At 37.7% G+C, this 19,802-nt stretch overlaps 1 protein-coding gene across 3 annotated transcripts in view; it reads left to right on the top strand.

The window, feature by feature from the left end:
• Nucleotides 1-19,802, top strand: part of LOC121326830 (ephrin type-B receptor 1) — a 382,350-nt gene that overhangs the window by 172,403 nt on the left and 190,145 nt on the right. For all 3 annotated transcript variants that reach the window (XM_041270396.1, XM_041270397.1, XM_041270398.1), the window contains exon 4: nucleotides 6,237-6,392. In XM_041270396.1, the coding sequence (XP_041126330.1) occupies nucleotides 6,237-6,392 (156 nt within the window). The remainder of the gene's footprint in view (nucleotides 1-6,236; nucleotides 6,393-19,802) is intronic.

Below are 19,802 nucleotides of genomic sequence, written 5' to 3'. Positions count from 1 at the left end.
GCAAATTACTCTAAAAAAAGTGTAAGCATTAGGATATGCACTGCCTGGCCACTTTATTGTGTGCATTTCTATCCTATTGGATTTGGTGGGGTTGAGGCCATTATTACCCCATTTTACCCCACATACTGACTAAATCTTGGCATTGTTAAATTGAGCAAAATATTCATATTATATATGAATTATTATTAATAGGCAAATATTTAAATCACAAGGCCATCTTACAAGGGAATATATACCCCAAAATATAATAATTTTTTAAGAGTGGACTTAATGCCCTTCCCCTAGTCATTCTGCATTCAAAGAAAATACGTTTGTGAAATACTGATGAATTCATTTATATTTAACAATAATTTAGTATAAAGCATTTCTAAAAAGTGTCATTACCGTAACAAAATAAGTTGTTATGGTAATGACTGTATGGTAATGACAATTTTAAGGAGGGGACCCAATTTGTCCCATTTCTGTAGAATGACCCAGTAATGCAGTGGTGTAGTCCTAAATCTAGAAGTACATTAATGCTAGGTTTGGGATGGTTATAGAAAAGCAAGCGTGCCGATGTCATGAGAAAATTGTTCCCCCCATACTGAATTTCATAGATCAGCCTGCATTATCAATCAATCTTTATTTTATATGGCGCCTTTCATAGTGGAACACCATCACAAAGCGCTTTACAATATTGAATTTCAAACCAACTTTACCACTGGCGACACCATGTTGTTGGTTTGTTTAGAACCAGGTTCGTGGTTGTTAAGCCCATTACTAAGCAAATGACACATTGACTTTCCTTGCTATTCAAATGGGGCAGGGCAATATTGGATTTAATTTGAATTACCCCCGACAATGACTCTAAAAGGATGTTGCAAATAGAGGATAATCTAAACATTTTGACAATTTTATATCTCTGAAATTCTCTGATGACTGTCCTGGAAATCGCAAGATTTGTAACTAGTCGCCAAGTCAGCCCTTAAAGTCTCTAGATTTAGCGACAAATTCACTAAGTTGGCAACACCTATAACATCACTGGTCAGGCTGTTGTAACCAGGAAGAGACTTAGAGGCAGAGAAGGCAAGTGTAAGCACTGGTGCACACTTTTTAATACATAAATAAACAAAATTATAAAAAAGATACAGACACTTAACATAACACAGTTGACAAAGTAAACGGCATAAGGGCCAAAATAAAAGGCTACACAAAAACTCACAAAATGTAAACAGACAGGATGAGACAACAGGGAACATAGACAATCCTTCACTTCTCACCAATATCAACATTTAACACACTAGCCATTTCACCACCTGTGATTACCTTATTTATACACCTATGGCTGGAGCCTTAATTAATCATTTAAACATGTATTCAATTGATGGCTCCAGCCACATTCCCAAATGTGTTTTCAGGGAGGATTTTAAGTCCCTCCCTGCCACCAGTATTCCCACACACACATACCTGTGCACAACACTGACACATTTACAAAAAGCAAATTGTTATAAAACAGTACTTTCACAAACAGAGCACCAGACATAATGAAATTAATGGTTTATTAATATTTTTGTGGTGACTAGCCGATTAGTTTAACCTTGACAATAGTTGCACTAAATTGAATTCCTGCATTGCATTTGCTGGCTCTCATATTCCCTGTACTGAGTCCTCTATACTACAGTGATATAGATGATCTATACTGCAATGCAATTGCTGGGTCTAACATTCCCGGTACCAAGTTCTTTGTTTTGAATTTACTTTCTAAAGTACCAAGCTCACAGTGTTTATTAGCCCCCAGTACAGAACAGACATACTTGCAAATAATGAAACAGCTCTTACATCTTAAATATATAAACTATTCTGCTATTTACTGCTACTGAAGTCACTTGAAACTGAGCTTGGCACTCCATCCAGCCCCAGACGCTATGAATGCAGGAACAATATTACTGTGCTGATAGCTATCAGAGAACAGGAGCCTGGCTAAAATGTATAGTCTGTTGGTATTGAGCGTAGGTTTTAGAGGGGCCGCAAGAGAGCTTAATATCACCTCCTAGATAAAGATTCTGCTTTACAGTGCACATAAAGATTAAATGGTATCGCTGTCTTTGAGGAAATTACAAACAGCACTAGAGATTAGCTAAGTCATTGAGGTGAATGACTGCTCACGGCCCACCTTTCTTCTACACATGAAATAAATCCCTGGCTTCCTTACCCAAGCAATTAGATTGTTCACATTTTAAAGATTGCAGTAGATATTTTTAAGGACATGTCCTGTATACATTTCCTTATGCTTTCTCTTATTTTACTGTCACCTGCAGTTCCATTAGGAAGGGGGCGGGGGTATTTTCAAAATCATTCATTTTGGATCATATATATTTTTCACCTCCAAGCACACTTCATTCACAGTATAGAAATTGATCTTTAAACTGATATAATAATACAAAAAAGAACACTCCATTGAAAAAATACTGTATACTGCAACTTGGTATGGTTCTGAAATGAAATGTGTTATAAACTGATGTATTCTACCTACTGTTCAGCTTCACTGTGTATATCATGTTCTGTTTCTGAGTTTTAAAAACTTTTTAAAAACAGGTTAATGGTTACACTCTGGTGTACCAGCTGTACATAAAGAGTTTGACAGCAGTGCAGAGGCCACAGGGGTCAACCTCTGATTTTTAAAAAGTCAGCGGATGTGATGTTTGAAACCTAAAATCACATGCAAAGTGAATACAATGAACAACAAGAATGCATTAGTTAGAAGTGTGATGTTTCAGAGCCAAGTTGCTATTAAAGAGGGAGAAACAAAAAGAAACATAGAAACAATGTTTTGCTGCTTTTTATTAAACAAGGTTTGGTATTTATTAAACTATGATACTTGTTTCTGAGTGTCTGGAGTTTATTATTGTATATATCTTACTTTTTATTTTCTACAAACCATTCTTTTAAAATGGTTTGTTAAAATTAAGAAAACTGATTTTGATGTATAAAAAAACAAATTAAAAAAATAAAACAAAAACTTTTATCGGTCCTCATTTTTATAACACATTGTACCACTGGTGGTCAGTTGCTGTAAATTAATCACATTTTTTTCTTTAAAACAAATATATACATTCAATGCACTGATTTTCTGATGTTATTTCTTTAACATTACTGTAAAAATAAGGAAAAATAAAGCAGTCCCCAGACATGTTGTTTATTTTTTTTCTAATTTTATTTTATTCGTATTTATTTTATTTTTAAACATACTAGCTGCTCTCCAATACAAGTGTACTGGAGCTGATGCCACATTGTTTGACTCTATTAGTGATACAGAATCACAACCATTTTACAAACCATTCAAAAACCAGAGATACTCCCCTTGCATTATTACCAAGGGTAGGCTTTGTTTTTGTTCCATAAGTGTCAAAACTGGGGTAAACACTTTAAAAAGCAAAACATAGTTTTGACCTAATGTTACACTGTACACCAATTTCTAATACACAACACAGTCATGGTCAAATAAAACTAAATTAAATGATGGCTTATATTGCGTACCGTTTTATAGATACCCCCAAGAACACTTCATTCACGGTATAGAAATTGCTAAAGAGCAGTGAAAATGTAAACCCATTTTTTAAAAAAGGGATCTTTAAACAAATAATTAAAAAAAAAAAATGAAAAGAACAATTCTTTGAAAAAATGTCATGGTGTTATTATACAATGCACATCCAAGGTAAAATTAAATTAAATTCAGTGCTGACTTTTATTCACTAGTGAACCTGTGGCTCATGGCCTACAAGCTGCTGTGCGTTCTGATGTTACCCAAAACACTTAGATTTTGCTTTGACAGCAGCTCTCCACAGTGGTGAAAGCCCTGGGCTAATCCGCAATAACAGATCCCTCAACAAAGGCCTGGCCTGCTGCAGAGCTGTGTGTGTGTGTGTGTGTGTGTGTGTCTATATATATATATATATATATATATATATATATATATATATATATATATATATATATACACATACACACACACACACATCTCTGGTATCCAGGTATTGTTCAGGCTCCAGCTCAGGGAGGCCCAGCCATGAATACTGCGGACACCACCTGTGCTGGCTGTTCCCCTATGGAGCAGGCATCAGTCAACAGCCTGCCCGGGTCACCATTGGAAAGGGATCTGACCCACAGCATCTCTGTGCACTTTACTATTCAGCCAAAGCAGCTGGCATATAATCATGCACAGGCCGCTTATGCTGTGAGGAGGTGTCCTTGTAAACACATCGTCCATACACACAGATGTACAGTAGACTACCTTCCAACAGGTAATAGTCACACATCCCCCCAAAAATATGTATTTTTATGTGGAAATACATTTTTGGAATTAGATATTCACAAGGGAGTTGTATCAAGTCTTAAAAAGATCTCAGGAAGCTGTATTAGCATCTTATATCGCAAGGAAGGAAAACATGGGAATTTAAACTTTTAACTTTTTTTCAGAGTTATTTTAATCAAGCTTGACATTACCACCCTAGTATTACAAAATAAGTTCTTGATTTCCATCACGGAGTTTGAGATTCAAACAACATATACAACAATCCTATTATATGGCTGTTCTAAGGCAACATTCAGTCAAACTTTCCAGTGGTTTCATAGTGTTTTACAGCCAGGGTTTAGAGTGTTAACACACATTTGAGACACTTTTATTTAAGCAGGGGGTTCCCCTTAAAGTAGCTCCAAATTATATTTTTTTTCTTTTTTTTTTTTCTTACTGCTCGAGTACCTTTTTATGATGTTTCCAATTATTCAGAGTGGTTCTTATTGAGATTACTCTAATACAGTGTTTTCTTTATGTCTAGGTTAAGGTGCTGCGACTATGAGTCCAGAAGCTGCTCTTCAGTTCCAGTTGATTGCCTTAGACATGTGTAACTTGGGCTAGATCAGCCTATGTATCAGCACCATCTAGTGAACAACCAGAAAAAAAAAAGTAAACCTAATCCAAAATGTCAGATCGCTAGATGGTGCTGGCTATTATTTCTTTAAAGACACATTGGCTGATGTTACCTGTAGTACATATGTCTTTAGCAGGTAACTAGAACTGAAGAACAGCTCCTTATCTCTGGTGAAAGCACCTTACCACTGAGTTATAAAACTTCAGTATTTGAGTAGTTGAAATAAGATCCACTCAAGATGATTACAAACATTGTAAATCTAAGAAAGTGTAATTAGAAGCTACTAGTACTTTATTGTCTTGAAGATATCAGGGAAATAGGATTGGTCATAAAAGGATATATTAAGCCTCACAGCAGAATAAAGTTGGATCAACTCTCATTGGTTTATATCCATGTGGAAACAGCCCTAGCCACAAGACCCTGTTCTTTCACAGTGACAATAGAGTGTGAGATACACAACTTGCAGGAGCTGTCACTTCTTTAGGGTTACTGCATTTGGAATAGGCTTGTCTTTGACAGTCACCCTGACACAGATGAAACCTTTTGTGTAGCACCTCTGCCATCAAATAGCTGCATGGCTGTGCTTTGAACAAACCTTTGAATGATATCGTAAAAACGCTACAGAGATTTTTTTTTTCTTCTTTTCCTTTTTAATGGAGCATAAAACATTTTAATTAAACAATAAAAACGTTGTATGTTCAACTGTTTATTGCTAAGACCTGCCAGGCTTAGCACACACTTGTCGAATGCCTGACATTGATTCTGTAATATAGCAAAGCTGTATCCCCCTGTTGCAAGTCATTTTCAATCATGATTGGTCAGATGCAGATCTGTGCCTACTATGTTAGTTGCTTCTGTAAACTGTCTGTTTGTATGTACGTAGATAACACCGTGTAACATTTTTTTTATTTATTTTTTGTTCCTGGGTAGTAAGTGTTATTTCCTAATTGCTTATGCCTCAAAAGTATAGAAAATGGCTATTATTCCCCACAAACTTTGCTTTTGTGACCAGGACAGTGATATTTCAAAATATCACTATTTCCAATGGGAAAACGGGCAACTTTGTGTCTTTTCGTTCACATAAATTCAGAAAAAAACAACATATGAATCCAAATTAACATGTATTTATACTAAAGTAATACAAAAATGACTACAAAAGATTTAGAAGTGAGTAGTTTTTCGAGATTTACGATTATACTGTAAATACAGTATTATACCTTACCACAGACATACCTCCCCCACCACGACTGTACATTCAAAATCAGATGTCAAATGACAAATGTCCTCCATACTTTATATGTAACCTTTCCATGTTTTCTATCTTCACAGCTTGCCCACCTGGGACGTTCAAATCCAGCCAGGGTGCCGATCTGTGCCTGCAGTGTCCTTACAACAGCAGATCCAACACTGAGGCGACTACGATCTGTATCTGCAGGAACGGCTACTATAGGGGAGACTCAGACTTCCCTGATGCACCCTGCACTGGTGAGTACGCAGCCCTGGAGATTACCGTACAATCTCACTGTAACGGGGTAACACGTCCGAGCCACAAGTCCAACTCGCACGTCAGGATCAAAGAGACACTCGTAGCTTTCCTTCTTTTGTTTTTACAGTACAAGCATTTATTTTCTTATAAATAACATTAAGCATCGATTCACATACTTATCAGTCATTTCAATCTTTTTCCCTTACAGACAGACAGCCTTTTTAAAGACCTAGCCACGCCCATATTAAGAGCCTTATTTAAACAATTTAGTACAGTTTCTTTTTATAACAAATATTATGATATAAAACACCGTGGCTAAGCAGCACACGGAATTAAACCAACACGGCTTCATACTGCAACAATAAAAACACCAGCCTCAGTTACATATAACATAGTGCAACACGACACATTGTAAACATCATGCCCCAGTGAGGGTGCTCCCTCACACTCACACAGACCAACATGTGTTTATACTTGGTTTCATATGTTAGAGTACAAGGGCCTTCCCGGTTTGGTCCCTGTACAAGCTGAGGTGTTTATAAATGTACTATACACCAGCATGGTATGCTTGATTGCCAAATCAGTGCAAGACAAGGCGGATTTCTAATAGAGTTTCACTTATCTTCAGCTCTTTTCTAAAAAGCCATGCATACTACTTTATCTTATGTGTAATCGTACAGTCAGGTCACGCTTACCAAATTCAATAAAAAAAAAATATTTTGGATGGTAGATTGTCCAAACTATTTAACATTTAATAGTGCTGCATTTAGAAATACTAAAGCCTAATAAATTAAATTACAAACATTTTGAATAGATTTAATGGATGGTAGATGGTACGTTCCATTACTGCTGAGTACTTCAAATTCCAAACACATCACATGGTGCTGTGACTTATCAACTCTATTTGACAAAAATCCTACAGACCAAGTAGGACCAGCAGAAAGGTCACAGCATCACATGATTCCTTTGGAATCAGGAAGTACTCAAGAGTCTACAAAACTAGCTTGATTCTGGTACAGAGAAAAATGATTTAAAAATGCAATATTGGAACGCCAGAACTCAGAATGTAGGAATGTAAACATCATAGAATGGCAAAGGTAAATAAAAAGACAACATGTGAATTATTCTTTAAGAAAAGTCCTGATCTTGGAAATTCCAAGGTCTCTTTCTAGGCTAGTACTCGTTTGCAGAAACTTTTATGCTGTTATGGTTTTCTTTTGTTTGTCCCACTGTTGTTTTCTCCTAATCCTGTCAGTAACAACTCCTATGAGAGCTGTCTGTTGTGTTTCTGTGAAGAGCTGGGGAGCATTTCAGTCTAATTGAAAACCAGTGCTATGTGTTCCTGTGATTGTGTGTGTGCGTGTGGAGCTCCCGCCATTTTAGATAAAACCATCACCTTCCGACCAAAGACTATCACACTACCTAATGAGATTTTAGCTGTATTTAATCATCAAAGGAACTCATGATTACTGACAGTAAAGTGCAGAATCCTTCTTGGAAGAATAACTGTATGTGATTGCATAGTTCATTTTTTATTTTTTTTTGTTTTGATGTCGTTACAACGCTCATCCTTTGTGCTATGTAACATCTCGTCACTTTGCGGCACTGCCTGATATGCAAAACCTCCATGACAGTATAATGCTGTTGATATACATTTTAAATGATTAATGTTCTAAGCATTGTCCATGTGGTGTTGTATATTGCACGTTCCATACTTTAAGAGACGTGCTCAGCATTAAATATGTCACTACCAAGGGTGCATGTATAATGTAATATGTTGAAATTTATACACATGTAAATGAACTGATTGATTTACTACTTACTACAATTATATAGACAACAATATTTTTGTTTCTTGGACAAATAACACTTCAAAATAAGAGGGAAAGGGTACATATAGAGAACACATTGAGCCTGCAGTGAAGACAACAGCTTTACCTTTCACTTATGCAGCTGTTAACACCTCTGACACAGTGTTTGTATGTATTTTATTTATAAAATCTTGGGGGCAGTCATTGATCATTAAAACAATGGATTGGTAATCACAAGTGAGTTCAAGTACTGTAAATAAAATCATGCTTGTTAACAAGGCAAGTCATTGATAGACCGATTTCAATCCATGCCCTCCTTTTGTTCATCCTGGAGGGCAGGATTTGTTTATTTTGTTTTTTTTCATGATTTTGATTGATTGTGCCTCATGTGTTCATTCAAATTAAAGCATAAAGTGCAGTTTATTTTTGTATTGTTTTTTTTTACCTGTTCTCCTTAATATAGATATGTCAGTCTGGTCTTGTAAGTTTGCACACCCTCCCATCTTTTCAGTACAAAATGCTTTAATTCACATTGATATTATACCTGTAGTTTTGAATGAGTTTTTGGAACATTGAAACATAAAGATCTGAGAGTCTGTGTGATGTATTTAAACATGCAAAATCATTTAGAATCAGTAATATATTGCGATTAATTTGGTATAATAATTGTGTAAAAAGTTCTTAAACCATTTTCCTGTGTTTTGGATACAGCAACCTAGTGCATCCTCCTCTATCTTTGTCCATCATTTTTCGCAAATATTACTGTGATCTCAGGCATGTTTGCAAATTTGTCATCTGGGGTCTTTAAACTACATGCCACATATGTTCTCTTCTCATTGGTCAGTTTCCCTGGTTAACATGTGTGTAGCCCCATGATCAGATCAACATTCTGAATCAGTGGAGCCTTATCCAGATCGCTGTAGTAAAACACCATCTCATGATCCAACTCCAGTGATCCTGGATACGATCCCATATGTCATCCCATTGACTGCTATACTGACTAGTGATTCTACCAATAAATGACCATGAAATAAAAGTTTAGTACTCCTGCAATGTGAAAAAGTGAAAAAGTGAGGTGGGCATATCCCCTGAGTCCCCTATTTTAATTACACCTTTATGTGTATGTGTTTTGCTTTAAGAATGGACACGTGTCACACGAATGACAACGGTGTTTTGAGTTGTGATTACTAAAACATCTGGTGACCAGTCACTGTGATGGGCAGCAGTTTTTGGCTGTTTTGTATGGTGGTTGAGTTCTGGAGCAGAAGAGAGGAGGAACCTGGTTCGAACCAGGGTAATGGTTTGTCTCGCTATCAGTATCTCACACAAGTCTGCATAGGAACCCTACATTGCCATTGAAGATCATTTCATTACCTTCCTTTCTCTGCCAGTTGTCTGTATTTGGGGCAATTTACAAGCAAAACCTGAAAAGCGTGAGAACAGATCTCTTGCGCTTTTATGGTCATGACAGTCTGCTTCCACGTTTACATCAGAGTTTATTTTAAAGAGATAATTTAGTCATCCAAATGCAAAAGACCTCATTAATAATACAATAACGGGAGGGTTCATTTAAATATCACCAAACGCTCTGAAAAGAGATGCTGCACGATAAAGAATATCGTTCAAATAATGCGTGAGGTTTTACGCGCTAGGCAGAGATGAAGACAAGGTTACCCCCCATCTGTTTAGAATGCAAAGGGCTTGCAGTTTAAAACAGTTCATACTGCCAAGAAGAACGTAATAATATAGATTTCCGTATTTTACAACTGCAACATATTTTAGTTTAGAAAAGTAAATGATGGCTGGTGCAATTAACTGGGCTGGTATTTCACAGGACGTCTGGGGGGATGAGGATTCCAGCAAATGGTCCAATGCCACTGCCAGTGGCCGGTCACCCATTAACCGGTACATTTCCTCCCAGAACCGAAATTGGGACCTCAAGCTTTGACCGGAGGACTGCAGGGGTTGTCTCTCCTAGAGGTACAGATATTTCAGTTTCTTGAATGTATCTCGTACCTGCAGGAGCATTCTGTTTATATCAAGTTCAGCCAGAGCACCGGTAATACTGGTGAAAATAGTAGCATTTCTTTGGCGAGGTCGATCCAGTTCATCCTTAACACCCAGGTCTGCAATAATTTGGAGGAGGGAACCACATTTTCCTCATTAGTCCAGCGGACTTGGGGTTGGGTGCTGTCAGAACGGGTGGAAGCTTGAAACATCATGTCGGAAAAAAGCTACATTATTCGTATTATTATTATGATAATAATGTTGGTAATAATGATCTAGTAGTTCTCATGCATTGTTCATAATTAGCGCTAGAAGTTTGTCACAGAAAATTTGGACGTAAATCACAGAGCAGTCACGGTCAATGCGTTCAAAATCACAGAGAAAATGACAGAGGGAGACTAAAGTCACAGGGATACAAAAATAAAATAACTGTCTTTAATAAACGCATATTGCAGCGGTAGGGTGCACAGGTTCAGCAAAGAAGCACTAGACAAGCATATGCAATTTCAATTTGTTGCTTTTTTATTTGCTCAGCAACGGTGACTACTAACTAACAATAGCATTTATATGCGCTGAACTAAGCAGTGAATGAAAACGCAAATAGGGGAAAGGGTAAGAGATGGCAAGCGTAACACACTGGAGGCGAGAAATACACATGGGGATCACACACAGAGGGTGTGGGGCTGACAAGAGACATGGACATTAAATTAAGTGCAACCGTACAACAATTAAAATACAAGTGGAACAACAATTTCAATTAAAAAGAGGAAAGTGTTCAATGTATGTCCCGCAGCGAATGCTGACAGTTAGTATAGTACACGCACGCACACACACATACAGACACACTGAATTTATGAAGTGTTAACATAACTTTCAAGTAGTATTTAATCGAAGAGTTTAGTTTGATTCCGAATTTTTTTTCTTCTCCAAAAAAATAAAAAAAGGACATCAAGTACGGTGTTGGAGCTAGTTCAAAATATGTCATTATTTATTAGAATTAATAAACGATAAATGCATTGTTTTTAAATGTGAAATTTAATGTTAATGGGAAACACTTTCCGTTAAAATCACATACATATTGAACACAGTTTACTAACATCCCCGCAAATTACCCACATCAGCAAAAATCGAGGACACTAGCAAAAGACACGGAATCTGTGACACCCCCTACCACAGTGACTAAATCCCAGCCCTATTCATAATACACTGAAATGAATAAATAATGTTATAAACTGCTGACATCATTGTATTGGTATAAATCAAAATCTCTATATACAATCTATGTATAATTTAGCCAAGACCCTCACCAGGAGAAGCGGATTGATAATGATGGACGGATTAATATTTAACTGATTTGTATTAGTAAGATTGGGATAAGGAAAATCTTATGCTACAGAGGAGGACAACAGGGTGGAAAGAATGTTCCCACAGAAGAGCGTTCTTTTATATAGGGGAAGTGGAGGAGGTATCGTGGTATTTCATGAAAGTCTATCATGAAGTATTTTGCACGACTGTCGAGTTTGTTGCTATGGGACTAATTAGGCCAATTAGCGCACATTTTACCGTGCTTTACCAAAGTGTAATGACACTTAAGTCGCGCACTTTTTTTGCCGTGCACTTTTGGAACGGGCACAAGCACGCGTCATTTATGCGTGACACGTCGTGAATGCACTATAGTAGCGCAATTAAAACTTGCACGTAAACCCCGCCTTTGTCACCTTCTAATTTTGCTCCAACTTTATATGTGATGTAGAGCAGTTGTACGGTCTGCTCCTGTTGTAAATCTCTGCTTTTAAACGGAAAAGGAAAGGCAGTTCAAAATCTCCCTAGTTAACAGATTGTTTCTCGTGGGTCTGTCAGTGGGGTGGCAGTCTAATCGATTGAGCCCTGCAGAGCAGCACCTTTCTTCAAAGATTATCTCTGGTCTGCTTTAAGAACATAAGAACATAAGAAAGTTTACAAACGAGAGGAGGCCATTCGGCCCATCTTGCTCGTTTGGTTGTTAGTAGCTTATTGATCCCAAAATCTCATCAAGCAGCTTCTTGAAGGATCCCAGGGTGTCAGCTTCAACAACATTACTGGGGAGTTGATTCCAGACCCTCACAATTCTCTGTGTAAAAAAGTGTCTCCTATTTTCTGTTCTGAATGCCCCTTTTTCTAAACTCCATTTGTGACCCCTGGTCCTTGTTTCTTTTTTCAGGCTGAAAAAGTCCCTTGCGTCGACACTGTCAATACCTTTTAGAATTTTGAATGCTTGAATTAGGTCGCCACGTAGTCTTCTTTGTTCAAGACTGAACAGATTCAATTCTTTTAGCCTGTCTGCATATGACATGCCTTTTAAGCCCGGAATAATTCTGGTCGCTCTTCTTTGCACTCTTTCTAGAGCAGCAATATCTTTTTTATAGCGAGGTGACCAGAACTGCACACAATATTCAAGATGAGGTCTTACAAGTGCATTGTACAGTTTTAACATTACTTCCCTTGATTTAAATTCAACACACAATGTATCCGAGCATCTTGTTAGCCTTTTTTATAGCTTCCCCACATTGTCTAGATGAAGACATTTCTGAGTCAACAAAAACTCCTAGGTCTTTTTCATAGATTCCTTCTCCAATTTCAATATCTCCCATATGATATTTATAATGTACATTTTTATTTCCTGCGTGCAGTACCTTACACTTTTCTCTATTAAATGTCATTTGCCATGTGTCTGCCCAGTTCTGAATCTTGTCTAGATCATTTTGAATGACCTTTGCTGCTGCAACAGTGTTTGCCACTCCTCCTACTTTTGTGTCAGCTGCAAATTTAACAAGTTTGCTTACTATACCAGAATCTAAATCATTAATGTAGATTAGGAATAGCAGAGGACCTAATACTGATCCCTGTGGTACACCGCTGGTTACCACACTCCATTCTGAGGTTTTTCCTCTAATCAGTACTTTCTGTTTTCTACATGTTAACCACTCCCTAATCCATGTACATGCGTTTCCTTGAATCCCAACTGCGTTCAGTTTGAGAATTAATCTTTTGTGCGGGACTTTGTCAAAAGCTTTCTGGAAATCTAAATAAACCATGTCATATGCTTTGCAATTATCCATTATCGATGTTGCATCCTCAAAAAAATCAAGCAAGTTAGTTAGGCACGATCTCCCTTTCCTAAAACCATGTTGACTGTCTCCCAGTACCCTGTTACCATATAGGTAATTTTCCATTTTGGATCTTATTATAGTTTCCATAAGTTTGCATATAATAGAAGTCAGGCTTACTGGTCTGTAGTTACCTGGTTCAGTTTTGTTTCCCTTTTTGTGGATCGGTATTACGTTTGCAATTTTCCAGTCTGTCGGTACCACCCCTGTGTCAAGAGACTGCTGCATGATCTTGGTTAGCGGTTTGTAAATTACTTCTTTCATTTCTTTGAGTACTACTGGGAGGATCTCATCCGGCCCAGGGGATTTGTTTATTTTAAGAGCTCCTAGTCCCTTTAACACTTCTGCCTCAGTTATGCTAAAGTTATTTAAAACTGGATAGGAACTGGATGACATGTGGGGCATGTTGTCAGTATCTTCCTTTGTAAAAACTTGTGAAAAGTAATCATTTAACATATTTGCTATTTTTTTTTCTTCCTCTACGATTTTGCCATTTGTATCTCTTAAACATTTAATCTCCTCTTTGAATGTTCTCTTGCTGTTGTAATATTGGAAAAACATTTTGGAATTGGTTTTAGCTCCCTTAGCAATGTTCATTTCTATTTCTCTCTTGGCCTTTCTAACTTCCTTTTTGACTTGCGTTTGCAGTTCTGTGTACTCTTTCTGCGTACTTTCTTTTTGGTCCTTTTTTAATGCTCTGTAAAGTGCCTTTTTTCGCTGAATATTTTTTTTAATTGATCTATTAAACCATTTTGGCAATTTAGTTTTACATTTAGATTTGTCTACTTTAGGGATGTACTTGTTTTGCGCCTCTAGTACTACATTTTTGAAGAACAACCATCCTTCTTCTGTGGGTGTTTTCTCTATTTTACTCCAATCTACTTCTGTTAGTCTCTGTTTCATGCCTTCATAGTTTGCTTTTCTAAAATTGTAAACCTTAACTTTAGTCTTTACTTTTGGGGATTTAAAAAACACTTCAAATGAGACCATGTTGTGGTCTGAGTTTGCCAGTGGTTCTCTGACCTCTGTTTTAGTTATTCTATCTTCGTTATTTGAAAAGACTAAATCAAGGCATGCCTCCCCTCTAGTGGGTGCCTTCACAAATTGTGTTAGGAAGCAGTCATTTGTCATTTCCACCATTTCTATTTCATCCTTCGCGCTACCCACCGGGTTTTCCCATTTTATTTGGGGGAAGTTGAAATCCCCCATTAGTATGGCTTCTCCTTTGCTACACACATTGTATAACAGATTATTGTGCTCACCGTCTGAATCTGGCGGTCTATAGCATGCTCCTATTATTATGCCTTTTGAATTTTTGTCCGTTATTCTGACCCATATTGATTCGGTTTTATTTTCTTTGTCCAGGTTTAACACCTGGGCTTCAAGACTGTTTCTTATGTATAGCGCTACCCCTCCTCCTCTTCTGTCCTGCCTGTCTTTCCTATACAGTGTATACCCACAAATATTATATTCGTCCCCATCACTCTCAGACAACCAAGTTTCTGTAACACCTATCACATCATAGTTACCTGTTAGTGCAGTAGCTTCAAGTTCTAGAATTTTGTTTCTGATACTTCTAGCATTTAGATAAATACATTTAATGGTTGTCTTACCTGAGTTTTTGTTCTTGTTTTGTTGCGGTCTCCCTTCTGTTTTTTTGTTGATTTCTCCCCCCTTCCTTTCTAGTTTAAATGCTTCCGAACCTGCTCGAGGATCTTTTCTCCGAGTAGACTGGTTCCCTTGTTATTTAAATGCAGTCCATCCCGTCTATACAGATAGTCCTCGTTGTAGAATGTGGTCCAATGATCAAGATAGGTGAAGCCTTCCCGTGTGCATCACGTCTTCAGCCATGCGTTTTGATTAATTATTTCCAGCTGTCCATATGGTCCTTTGCAAGGTGCGGGTAGTATACCAGAAAATACCACAGTTTTGGTTTTCTCTTTTAATTTCCTTCCTAGCTCTCTGAATTTATTTTGCAGGGATTTTGGTCTGTCTCTTCCAATGTTGTTTGTACCGATGTGGACGACTACTACCGGGTCGTCTCCTGTTCGTTCTAGGAGCCTGTCCACGTTTTCAGTGATGTGCTTGACCGAGGCTCCCGGAAGGCAGCACACTGTTGTAGTAAGGGGGTCCAAACTGCGAACTGAACTTGCTGTGTTTCTCAATATGGAGTCCCCAACAATCATGACCTCCCTTCTTTTTGCTGTCTGGTCACCACTGTCAATAGGGTCCTGGATGTTGTTCCTTTCATTCTCTTGTTGTTGGTTCTGCTCATCAAAATTCTGAAGTGACTCAAATCTGTTGGTTGTTTTGATTTCTGGTGGTTGTGTTTGACAAAGTTTCTTTTTTTCCCTGCTTCTGCCTACCTGAACCCAGCTGTTCTGACCTTCTATCTCCCTGGTGGCTTTCAGTCTGTTAGGGGTGATGCAGACTTCCATGAATTGTGGGTGTGCCAGTTCCTCAAGATCCTGTTGCTGTCTCACTTCTTCCAGCTCCATTTCTAGCATACTTACTAGTTTATGCAAATCCTGGATCGCGCGGCACTTTACGCACACTTGGTTTAGCTCCGCTGGGTTTTCTCGGATTTCCCACATCAAGCAGGTGTCACAGATTACAGGCTTGAAGACCATGTTGAGGGTTTTTTTTTTGAAGTTTAGTTTCTTCTGCAGCCGTCAACCTGCTTTCAAACTGCTTCGAAACTGCTCTGTACTTTTCCACGCCTGTACTTCTCCCACTCGCTGTCGCTTCCACTCGCTGTCGCTGGGAAGACTGCCTCGTTTAACTGCGTTGTTCTGCTGTGCTGTTGGCTCCTCCCCTCGCCCGTGTCTCAAAACGGCGCTGAATTTGAATCAGCTGCTCCGAGTTTCAGCTTGTTTGTTATCAGAAAAACACACGCGGCTGTTTGACTTTGAGCTGCTGCTGTGTTTCCCCAATGTCCTCTGTTTTCTGATTAAAGCAATTCAAGATGCAATTTCTACTTTCTGCTTCGAAACTGCTCTGTACTTTTCCACGCCTGTACTTCTCCCACTCGCTGTCGCTTCCACTCGCTGTCGCTGGGAAGACTGCCTCGTTTAACTGCGTTGTTCTGCTGTGCTGTTGGCTCCTCCCCTCGCCCGTGTCTCAAAACGGCGCTGAATTTGAATCAGCTGCTCCGAGTTTCAGCTTGTTTGTTATCAGAAAAACACATGCGTCTGTCTGACTTTATGCTGCTGCTATGTTTCCCCAATGTCATCTGTTTTCTGATTAAAGCAATTCAAGATGCAATTTCTACTTTCTGCTTCGAAACTGCTCTGTACTTTTCCACGCCTGTACTTCTCCCACTCGCTGTCGCTTCCAGTCGCTTTGACTGAGTGGAAGGTAGTACAGCTCCCCTTCTGCAATGCTTCCAGACACACTTGAGCTACAGAAACTGCCCAAGGTCCTGTTCCATAGTCTTGTTTTCTCTGGTGCGTATTTACATTTAAAAGTCTGTGTTCATACTGTTTAAAAAACATCAAGTATGCCATACATCACCACAACCACCAAATTATCACCACTGTCTCCTGTATACATTGTATTGCTAGGCTTTTGTTTGAAAGGTGCTTAATACAGTTTGAAAAATAAGAACTCTTAAGACATTTTAGATTACTAGACATCAATATAAATGTTATTACTTTTTAATAACTTGATAATTCCCAATGGTTCCTAGTCTCACATTTTAACTGTTCTATAATTACATGGAATGGCCTTATAAACAATATTGTTACATAATGTAATTACATGGTAACACCAATGCACAGACTATTTCCATGTAAGTACTAACTCAGAACTATGTAAAAGAATAATTGATAGTCACCTGGTTATTACCATGTGCTTGCACTGTTATGCAAGCCCTGTAATATGAATTAATATCAATCATTGGTAGCTGGTAAGCCCCTGTTAAAAATATAAGCTCTCTAGGTGTGCCTTTCAAATTTGTTCAGGATAACAAACATCAGTAAGAAGAAGAAGAAGAAGAAGAAGAAGAAGAAGAAGAAAAAAAAGTGTTTTTAGTTTGTATTTCCTGTAACTTGTAAAAGTGAAAATATACTTATTTGACTATTTGACTCCAGAAGTGGCATTGTGGAAGGCAGGTTTGAAGAATGTAAACAGACCTGACAAGATGGCCTTGACAAGGGCACAACACTGGTGGTCCTACTGTAAACAAACACTAATGGTGTCTATATTAGTGTAAAACTGAAAAGAATTGTGGGACATTGCAGATATAAAATAATACGTTGTTTGAATTCTAATTTAATTTATTTTATTATTTTCAATTTTTAATCTTCCATTGGGTCTTTCGTGGATTATAAGTATATATAATATATAATATATATATATATGAATATAGATATCTTATATATTATATATATATATATATATATATATGTGTGTGTGTGTGTGTGTAACGCACAAAAAAGCAATTGACTGACGAAAATAAAGGATTGTAGAAGAGAAGTCATATCCTGGTGTTATTATAATAACCCTAATATTGTATGCATCATCATAGCTTTTCTGAATACATGCACACCGCTGGGCAACAGAAACAGCTATTACGTTTGTTTTTTGTTTGGTTTATTTACAACAGGTGTTCAGTGGGGGTCCACAATTAATTATTCACTGATAAATAACAAAACAAGAATACCTACAAGCACAGCACATACGTTACTGTCTTTGACATTATGAACATCTATCAAAAACAAAAGGGAATAAGTGGTGCAGCGAAAAAAAGACTTGCAATAAGGATGACGTCAGAAGTGAAACTGCCACATTTTTATCTGCACCATGAAATCAGTCTGCAAACCGAATCTCATCTTTTCTCAATATCAAACTTCAGTCTGCAATCCAATCTTCAAATTTACACAAAATAATGCATCATGTTTCTGTATAATTACTATTTAAAGCAAAACCTGTCCAGAGCTTGACAGTATGAAAAGCTTCTTTTGCTGATGTTGGATATTTGTTGTTTTCTGTGTCCTTGGATTTTCCAGGTTTGGCTTTTTAAGATTAGCTGAATAAGAAGGCAATTTCTCTGTAATGTATTTGCAAACAAATATTAAGCCATGTATTTTCTCTCATAATCCTTCCTCCTTAGCTGGCAGGAGGGGAATCGATCGCTCGCTACAGAAAAGTCATCACCACAGCCGTCATATTGTCATGCATCCGTAAGGTCACATCTTGTGACCTCAAAAACTACAGAGCTTTAAATGCCAATTGAACTGAATTTGAACTGTGTTTTTTATTTTGAATGAGGGATAAGCCGGAAATCGAATCTGCATTAGGATTTCCAACACTTTATCTGTATATTTGGGTTCCTTCCACATTTCGGTGGGTTGGATTTAGGAAAACTCTGCTTAACGCATGCATCAATGTTTGAGCATTCTCTGTAGTGGACTGGGCAGCTCAACATTTCGATGGAATTTCTTGTGCAGAAAAATTACCCCTTCACTGAAGTTTTAACAATGATATAATGGGACTTGAAGTTAAATGTGAGGAAATGGGTACTACAGTAGTCTCAGCATATAGGAACACCTCCTAATAGAACACTTCACATGAGGGAATACCCTTGTGGTAAAACTGATTTTTCTGACTGTAAATGCTCTGACTAAAGGAACAGAAACTTCGCTTAAGAACACCTTCTTGGCACCAATACAATTCGTTCACAATGGATATACTGTTTTGTAACCTAACTTACATTAAAATTGTTTATTCAGTCTTTTCTAATGTGATTTGTCATCACGTGAGTGTCTTGAGGCACACTGATTGGTTTATTAACTCTTTCCAGAACCGTTGTCATATCATTGAATTGTTTTGTGTTCTGATTTCCATGAATCCACCACGTGGCTACAAAATGGCATGTAAACAAACAGCAAAATCCTCAGCTGTTTCTCTTGCTACAAAAAGTTAAAAATTGTTCGAGCTCCTGAAAAAAAACTTGACTCAGACACAAGTTGCCGAGCAATTTGGTGTTTCCCGTTCTAGTAAGTTGCTTCACCATTCTGTTAAATAATGTGCACGTCTTGTATATTGCTGTTGCATTTTTAACGTGTTTAGGGGTGCTGTGTTAATTTAGTTTGACAGTTACTTCATTATTATAGTTTATTAGCATACACTTGCCTGTTGCTTTTCTTTTACTTATTCAGTTAATTTCAGTTTATGCACATGCTAAATGCAGTTCATGCCAAATAATACATGTTTATTTATTTATTTATTGATTTAATATTGTGTCTGGTGGCTAACTTCGTCTTAGCGAACACTGCAGCTATAAGAACACTTCATTTGCTTCCCTAGGGGTGTTCTCTTAGCTGGAGACTGCTGTATAAAACTGTCCTAATTACACCAATGGTACTCTTCTATGGCTCTTTGAATCCATTCCAGTCCAGGTTCTAGTTCCAGTTATTGAGTTGAGCAGCCCAGAGCCTTGGTC

Source organism: Polyodon spathula, chromosome 14, assembly GCF_017654505.1.
Source record: "Polyodon spathula isolate WHYD16114869_AA chromosome 14, ASM1765450v1, whole genome shotgun sequence".
NCBI classification, from domain to species: Eukaryota; Metazoa; Chordata; class Actinopteri; order Acipenseriformes; family Polyodontidae; genus Polyodon; species Polyodon spathula.
Note: the sequence above shows the minus strand (reverse complement) of the source record. Positions and strands in the feature narration are given on the sequence as shown.